This window comes from Crocodylus porosus, unplaced genomic scaffold (genome assembly GCF_001723895.1).
Source record: "Crocodylus porosus isolate Cpor-Errol unplaced genomic scaffold, CroPor_comp1, whole genome shotgun sequence".
Lineage (NCBI taxonomy): Eukaryota > Metazoa > Chordata > Crocodylia > Crocodylidae > Crocodylus > Crocodylus porosus.
Genome location: NW_017728907.1, coordinates 33,559,392 through 33,568,119, shown reverse-complemented (window position 1 = coordinate 33,568,119; position 8,728 = coordinate 33,559,392). Strand labels below are relative to the sequence as shown.

The following is an 8,728-nucleotide window of genomic DNA, read 5'->3' as shown; positions in this document are numbered from 1 at the left end:
GCCCCCACACTTCCCCCATGGCGCACAGCCCAGGCGGTGGGGGTAGCAGCAGCAGCTGGGGGGCCCCCAGCCCACCCAGGCTTCGTGCTGCTGCCACCTGCCTGGACAAAGGTTCTGTGCTGCAACCTGCCCCTGCTCCCCAGAGAGAGGGAGATGTTGGGAAAGCCTGCAGCGGCAGCCCAGCCCCATGCTATACTGTTTATTTGTACTCACTTTTCACTTTAATCAACAAGGTACTTTTTAAAATTTGTTCCTAAATTGTGCAATATTATTAGTGGCTTCAGTATGATGCCGTTTGTATTCACTCTAGGGGTGACTGTATGTGGCTGGTGGTGAATGAAATGTAACTATATGTTTGGATGTTTCTGAGTCTGTTAATAAGCTAATACTCTAACAAAAAAAATCCTTATGTATAGCTTCAAACACAGCTGAATAAGAAACACGAGCAATTTAATGAGCAAGAGAAGACAATGTCTATTTTACAACAAGATATTCTGTGTAAACAACAACGTATTGAATCATTGGATCAGATGCTGATAGAAAGGAGAGAGGTAACTTTGATTATTTTGTCTAAACGCAAACCCAGCAATGACTGACTAATGGTCAGAGATGATAAAGTGGGTTCTTCTTTATTGTTTGTCTTTGAACATAGGAAAAACTGGGGTGGTAAAAGTTTATGTTAAGCTGTTTTTATTGGTTCCTAATTCTGTCTTCAGTCCCTGATAAAACCCTGAGTAGACCCAGATTTGCTCTAAACTAATTGCTCCCTATAACTTGTTGTGCTAGCAAAGAATAGCACTATGGCCAGACCCTGTCTTGGACTTTAGCGTTCTTCCTCCCCTAAGGACAGGGAAAGGAGTCAGCATAGAGCCATTTGATCTGCTTTACACGGTATGGGGAGTGTTCCCTTTGTAGTCTCGTACTGCCATAAGAGATGTAAAGCATAACACAAAATCAGGAGCAAACTCTCTAAAGTACAGTGCATTCAAATAGACTATAAATACAAATAGTTCTATCACTAGCACTTTTCCTCTTTTGTTATGCTGTTTCCAATAGCAAAACTTGTATTTGTGCAGTTACAGTCACATCTTGTTTTCTTTATGTGCAAATCTGCATATAACAGGAAATGGAAAAGCAAAATGTCAAGAAAGATGAAGCTTTGAAAATTTTGCAAAACCAATTAACTGAAGAAATGGTCAAAGTGAGTATGCTTTTTTGTTTTTCAGTTAATACTTTTTTCTCTTTTAATTTGTGGTAGTTATGACTTTGAAGAGGCTGAGAACTAATTTCCATTTTCCAGGAACAAAATGTAACAAAGTTACTTTATAGAAATCTGGCTCATGTAGATATTCCAGAAGTCAGTACCTTTCAATATGCCTGTCATCCATTATCTAAATAAATACCTCCAAGAGAGGTGGTCCTGGCTCCTACCCTGGGGGTTTTTAAGAGGAGGTTGGATGAACATCTGGCTGGTGTTGTTTGAGCCCAATATTGTTTCCTGCCATGGCGGGGGGGTCAGACTAGATGATCTACTCAGGTCCCTTCTGACCCTAGAAACTATGAAACTATGAAACAGTGATTAGACTGTGCATGAGCAAAAATGTGTTTGATCAAAATGCTCTTGTCATAAAAGTAGGGCAGCCTCACACTTATTATGTTGTGGCAATATTTTGGAGAAGTTTTCAGAATAAAATATTGACTAAACAGAATGCTCTTTTCTGCAGGTTTAGAAGCTGTGTTTAAATTAAACGAGTGGTTCTCAAGTGGGGTGCTGCGAGACCCCCATGGGAGTGCCATACTGTAGGTACCACCACCACAATAGCAATGGCCAGGTGAAAAGTGGTCTGTATACAGGGTTTACGGCTTGCATGGACTCCTGCCTGAGGGTTTTTCAATAACCCTAAAGCAGGCAGGAGAGCTGGCTTGAGCTATAGTTCTTCCTGGTTTTCCCCCACTCCTCTTCCCCAACACCTCCCAGGAACAGAGTTCTACCTGTCACATGTGCCTGTTTCTGGGATATGCTGTGTAAAGTTGGACTGGGAAAGGATGCAGCATGAGCTGGATTTCCTGCCTGCTTTAGGCTGATCAGAGAACCCTAGTGCAGGATGAGTATGTGCATGTGCTACAGTCCTTTTTCGTCTGTCACTTTTACCCATTTGAGGTAAGTTGAATGCCACAGTGATTCTCAACTGGGGGTACTACCACACTGAAAAAATTGGGGAGTGGTGCCCTGACTTTGAAGAGTTTGAGAACCACTGATTTAGATTGGGGTGCTCAGCCCCTGGTCCCCAGTACTGTGACATTTGCCCTGCAGATCTCCCCACAGATTTGTGAGGAGTCCCAGGGGCTGTAGCTCTGTGTGCAAAATTGGGTGTGGGACAGTGATCCTGGCCAGGTGGGGGCAGCATGGGGCCCAGTCTGGCCTACGGACTGGCTTTGCATTTTCATCTAGCTTGCAGAGCCAAAACCATGAGCATTACTGATTTAGATTAACTAGTAACTTAAGTTTTCTCATCCTTTTTAAGCCCACATATGTATTTTTCCTGTGTCTGTCTGGTAAGCCTTTTCTGTACAGTTTTGACAACACTGGCTTTTTTGTTCTGTGTACAGTGCGTGGGACCAGCATGGTGTGTACTGGCTTTAGTGCACAGGGACAGTCTGCTGCACATACCCCAGACTGTCTCTGTGAATGGCATGCAAATCCTGGGGCTGAAGCCAGCACATGCTACATGTGGTACATGGAGTTGGTCCAAAACCTTTGGACCAGATCCTAAGGCTCCATGGGCTAGATGTGGGCTGTGGTTCATATCTTTAACAACTGGTTTAAATAGTTTTTCCATTGAGATTAAATAGATTAAAATAAAACACAGTAACCATAAGAGAGTGGAATTAATGAGAAATTTTAATTCTTTAGACTTTTTTAGTATTTCTGAACAACTAATTATTTTAAATGGTCTGATGCATATAACTAGGGCAGCCAACTTGAATCAGCTCTAGACATCTGTAAAGAAGAACTTGCAGTATATTTGAGTCAGTTAGATGAAAGTAAGGACTTATTTGAAAAACAGCTAAAGAAGAAGTCTGAAGAGGTAACATTTATTTTATCTACTTTTTAAGTTGTAATGGAAACAAAGGTTATACCTTATGAAATATTACTACTTCTTTTTAAAATAAAAGAATGCCATCATGGTCCAAGGAAGAAGTAGAGAGTGTGTATGCCTCTGAACCCGTGCCTTCTTGTGGCTGGGATGTGTTAGGGGTTTGAGTTCATAATAAAGTAGGGTTCAAAGCCATATAGATTTTATTTTATGGTTTTGATCGTTTGCTAAGAAAAATGTGATAAGCAACTAAATGGGAGCAAGTTAAAGTTATAAATATTTCCTTAGTTGCTATAATAGAAAGCTAACATATTTACAGGTGCAAAGGTTACAAAAAGAAGTAAAATTAAAAAATCAGAGTCTTCAGGACACAAGTGAACAAAATGTCCTCCTACAACAAACTTTGCATCGGCAGCAGCAAATGTTACAAGAAGAAACCATTAGAAACGGAGAGCTAGAGGATAGCCAACTTAAGCTTGAAAAACAGGTACAGTACATGTGTTTATAATGAGAAGAATTTAATAGCGTAGATAAGGATAAATACCTAAATGTATTTATATACATTTCTGTGATATTTTAATATCTGAATGTCTCTTTGATACCTACTTTGTTTATCATTTTAATTATCAAATGTAGCTGAAATAAATAGTATAGAAGCCTGGTTTTAAGAGGTACAAAATACCTGCAACGCCAGTCCATTTCAGCTGGAGCTGTGGATGCTTAGTATTGTACTCTGAAAATCAGGCTTTGTAGATTTTAATTAAAAATAAGCTGGAATACAGAATGTTAAGTTTAATTACTATGAGTTTAAAAAATTGTGTGTTTTCTGAAAATACAAATTTCTGTTCTTTGACTTTTCTCTGCTTAGATTCAAAAACCGCAGCTGTCATGTCTTAAATCCTCCTTATGTGTCATTTTGAAGAGATTATGTACCTTAATTATTAACTTAGAACACTATATTAAATAATATTTTAAATAGGTATCTAAGCTAGAGCAAGAACTTCAAAAACAGAGAGAAAATTTAGAAGAAGAGTTGAGAAAAGCAGAAGGGAAACTCAACATAGCTTCTCAAGAAGCAGATTTAAAAAGACAGAAAGTCACTGAACTTACTAGCACAATCAGGTATGTTTAGAACATTTTTATGTTCTATGTTAGTTTCATGTTGTTATACTACTAATTTTTCATATAAAACGTGATGTTCTTAAGGCATCAAGCTGTTTAATAGGTACCTTCAGAATAATACTTTCATAGATTGTAAAGCTGGAAGGGTCCTCGGAATGAATCAGCAAGCTGCATAAGTCTGCATAATTTTAAGCGAGTGAGTAGTTGCCCCATACCTTGTTAAATTATGGACTTCTATTTTTGGCTTTGTGACATTTTTATTAACTTACAAATGGTTATCAAGACTAGTCCTCTAGTAGGCCTTTTTTCAAGGAGAGTTCATAAATACTATGACTTAAGTGTCATACCTGGAGATAGGTGCCTTCTTGAAACTGGAGCCTGAATTGAGAAGCAATAAATACTGATTTTATTATTGAACTTGCCATTCTGTTTGTTGAATAATGGAGGAGAAAACCCCTCTAATATCTATTTCAGGACGTAAATTTGAAATATAAAATATAAAAAAAACCCCAAAATAACTTATTATCTACAGTGCACAGTTACTGTGGTTCATTTCTGGTTAAGATTAGTTAAACCATTTCATTTGAGTTCCTTTGCTTTTTTCCCCACTGATTCCACATCAGATATGTTCAGTTTAGAAAAAAGTGAAAGCATAAAGTAAACTAAATGTAATTTTTCTTTTGGGGACACTGTCTAGGATTAGTATTTGAAATGCAGTTAGAAAGATTACAGTTTAATTGACTTGTTTAACCCATTTACTCTTGAAATGGCATTCAGCAGCATACAGAGCTGATAAACCTTTGAATATATCTGTCTGCTTGTGTTCATTTCATATGCAGATCATTGGAACAGGTATGAAAATAGCAGCCTGTTATTGTACTGGCTTTTTAAGCAGGAAGGAGGGCTTGCTTCACCTTATTTTAATCAGCTTCTGCTTCTGTGATACTGTAAAATTAGGATTTAAGTGATAGTTTGAAGTACACAGTCATTACAGAAGCTACCAAGGAGCAAGGGAGAGAACTCAGCTTTTAGGTGCCTCAAGACTGTCTCCTCATCGAGAATTGCAGGGACCAAGGAAGGCTGCTGGAGTCTTTGCATTTGGGGTTGGACTCAGCCTGGTAGAGAAGGAACTTCTGTGAACTGTAGCCTTTTAATAATTTGCCTAGGTTTTTCTGTAACCTGTACATTGTGCTTTTGAGGCAAGGGCCTGAGACTCCCATATGAAATCTGCATATCATAGGCTGGCAGGTTTTAACAGTAATAACACTTCTGACATTCAAAATTAAATAAGACTTATGCATTATAAATAAAATTAAAATTGGAGTGGGTTGACATACTTTACCTTGTCTTATTAGTAGTGTGGGCACACAGCTAATACGTTTTAGACTTTATGAATGGGATTATGGAATTATAATGATAATTTTAGAATGTGATTATGTAATGTATTTAACAGACAGTTTAAATGTAGTCTGTGACAGCAGGGGCTGGTCATAAGTCTGGAAATCCTTTTCACTCCCATGTATATACTTAGGTAGTCTTATGATGATAAGAAAATTGATCTGTTCTCCTATAATATGACCAGGTTTTTTTACCCATAGCATTGTTTACTTGCATTATTACTTCCACTCACTGTAATAATACTTGGCACGTTTATAATACTTGTAAATTAATTGCCTGATAACAGAAAATATAAATTTAATCTAGCCTTACAAGAATTTTGTAAGTGGTCTTAAAAGGAAGGGGAAATGACGTAAAAGGACAGCATTGCTTTGTTGCAGATATTAGAGTAGAATTCAGATTTCTCGATGTTCAAAAACATATTAATCACAGATGCGTACTTATTCCTCAAAACATACAAGGGTTTACATATGTTGCTTATATTATTTCATAGTTCATTAATATTTGTTAATTCTTCTTGCTTTCTTTTTTTATTTAGGCAGATTAAACTAGAGATGGATCAATGCAAAGATGAACTTATTGATATGGAGAAAGAACTAATACAATTAAGAAGAGATGGTGAAACAAAAACAATACAGCTAAATCAGTTAGGAATTACTTTGGAGCAGTTGCAGTCAGAAGTAAATAAAAAAACAAACCAAGGTAATTTAATGTATTTTACTCTTAAAACTTTCAGTTTAAGGTTATTTTGCTTCTGCTTTATGTATATGTTTTTCCCTGTCCAGTTATTTACTTTGTAGTTTACTTACAAGTAATGCACACAAAAGGCATATGGAGAATCCAACTGCCAAATTATCCATGCCTGAGTAGTGAGTGTAGACTCGTAGTTAGCTGTGTTAGTCTGAAGTCTGGCAGAAGGTACAAAATCGACCCCCATTTCTGCCTAAACAGTGAGTGATCACTGTTCTTAGTACTTTTGGGGCAAACGCCACATGTCTGCCAACCTTCCTAGACAGTAAAACTTTGCAATCAAGCCACCTAGACCCTGGAGCTAGTACCACAGTGTACTCAAGCAGCCCTCCCAGCCCCAGAGCCTGCCTTCCTGTGTAGGAGGTCTGGTTTCTTGCTTATGCTGCCATGTTAACCTTACAATATTTCAAGGTACCTGGGCTTAACAAAGGAAGGTTCTATCCAGTTCTAATGTGCATTTCTTCAGGGGGGGTTTTCCACGTCTTCTGTGAGCACAGAATTTGGTCTGAGTCACAAGTTGGCTACGTTGTCTGGTTGTCTTACTTCTGATGGTAGGTTGGCCTCCCTGGCCTAACAAAGCACTCTTTTTTGTAGTACAAGCCCCAGGATTCACCTCCGCCATCTCTTCTTAGGTACTGTGTAAAGGAGCACCAAAAGTTAGTGGCCGTTTTTTTAAAAACCTTGCATACTAAATACATCCCTCAGGTTTCTAGAAATGCAGTCTCAAAATATCTGAGAATGAATAAATTAGTAATTTTTCAGTCCAGAAATCTAAAGGGGTTTTATTTCCCCTTTTGTCAATGTTACAGTAGAATTAGAATCTAATCCACAGTGAAAAACAGAACACTTGGCTTTTGCAAGGAAGTAGAATCTAATCCACAGTGAATACTTGGCTTTTATAAAACAGTAGAAATAATAATTTGACACAGATCTCTCAACCTTACTATTCTTTCAATAGAAAAAATACTAGCCTGCGAGGCCATTCTGTCCAGCCCATGGGTCCCGGATGGCAGGGACTCTATGGAGCCGGGCCAGCTCCCCCTTCTTGCTGCTGTTGCAGCCCAGCCTGGCTCCATAGACCCCTGCCAGCCTGTGGTCTGCTCTGTGCCCCACTGGTACTGGCCCTGGGACATTGGTCCCAAGATGGTGACCGGGGTTGGGGGCCACCCGTTAAGGGGCAGGTCCAGGCTCAAGGCATTTTTCCAACCCGTCTTCCCATGTCCTCAAGACCTTTCTGGCTAAGAACTGGCAAAACCTTGTCATTTTCCCTTCCCCTTTTACTCCCACCATGTTCATCATGCTGATAAATTTGGTGTACGTAAACACCTCTATGTCAGGCATTCCCCATCCTCCTCCTTGTTTTCTCTTGTATGTTTGTTGTCTTGCCACCCACTGTTTTTTTTCTGCCCTTTGAAAAAGGTTCTCAGCTCTCTCTGTATCTGTCATGCTTGTCACCATGTTGGAGGAAACACAGTTCCTACATAGAGGATCGCAGGTAGTAATATTGCCTTTACTGGTTCCACTTTTCCTTGTTTAGACAGCTGCCTCTTTCTTCAGACACCTATTGTCTGTTGTATCTTGGCAATTTATCTTTACCCAGGCCTTGTCACCTTTCCCTTTCATGTCCATCTGTATGCCAAGGATTTTCATTTCTTCTGTTTGGAGCTGCAAACTGTAGTCTTCCAGCCCTTCCCAGTTCCCTATTTCCATTAGTGTGGTCTTATTTTTATTAATTTTTGCACCTGCTCTCTTGCTGTAGTCCATTGCATGTTTCAACACTATCAATTGACAGCTTATCTTGGCCTAATACTGTGATGTCATCCATATATAATGTGCACTTAGTTTCTTCTCTGCCAGGGGTATTCATCCATGTGATCAACCTTTCTCTTGTTATGTTTTGGGCCAATGACACAAACAGCTCTGCTGATATTGGGTAGCCCTGTCTTACGCCAGACCTTATCTCAAAGTCCCAGCTCAAGTGACTGTTTATCAATATCTGGCTTTTGGGTGTCTCATAGAATGATCCAGGCCATACAGTTATTGTATCTGGGAATCCCATTTTCCTCGGGATCACGAGCATGAACTTATGCTCTACTCGATCATGTGCTTTCTCCAAATCTATATTCACAACCACTGTGTTTCTTTTCCTCTCTCGGACATCTACCAAGTGTCCCTTATTTTAATCATAATGCATCGACAGTTCTTCTCCCTGGTATGGCACATGACTGGTTCTCGTGAATCAATTCTGATAAATTGCCTCTTATCTTTTGGGCCAAAAAATTTTACAAACATTTTATAATCTGTGTCCAACAGTGTGATTGGTCTCCAATTCTCTATTTTTTCGTTCTCTCCTTTTTTTT

The 8,728-nt window shown here is 39.0% G+C and overlaps 1 protein-coding gene across 3 annotated transcripts in view; it reads left to right on the top strand.

Moving 5' to 3' along the window:
* Positions 1 to 8,728, top strand: part of CCDC18 (coiled-coil domain containing 18) — a 69,528-nt gene that overhangs the window by 21,202 nt on the left and 39,598 nt on the right. For all 3 annotated transcript variants that reach the window (XM_019531097.1, XM_019531095.1, XM_019531096.1), the window contains 6 exons: positions 417 to 551; positions 1,124 to 1,201; positions 2,973 to 3,089; positions 3,418 to 3,585; positions 4,078 to 4,220; positions 6,157 to 6,320. In XM_019531097.1, the coding sequence (XP_019386642.1) occupies positions 417 to 551; positions 1,124 to 1,201; positions 2,973 to 3,089; positions 3,418 to 3,585; positions 4,078 to 4,220; positions 6,157 to 6,320 (805 nt within the window). The remainder of the gene's footprint in view (positions 1 to 416; positions 552 to 1,123; positions 1,202 to 2,972; positions 3,090 to 3,417; positions 3,586 to 4,077; positions 4,221 to 6,156; positions 6,321 to 8,728) is intronic.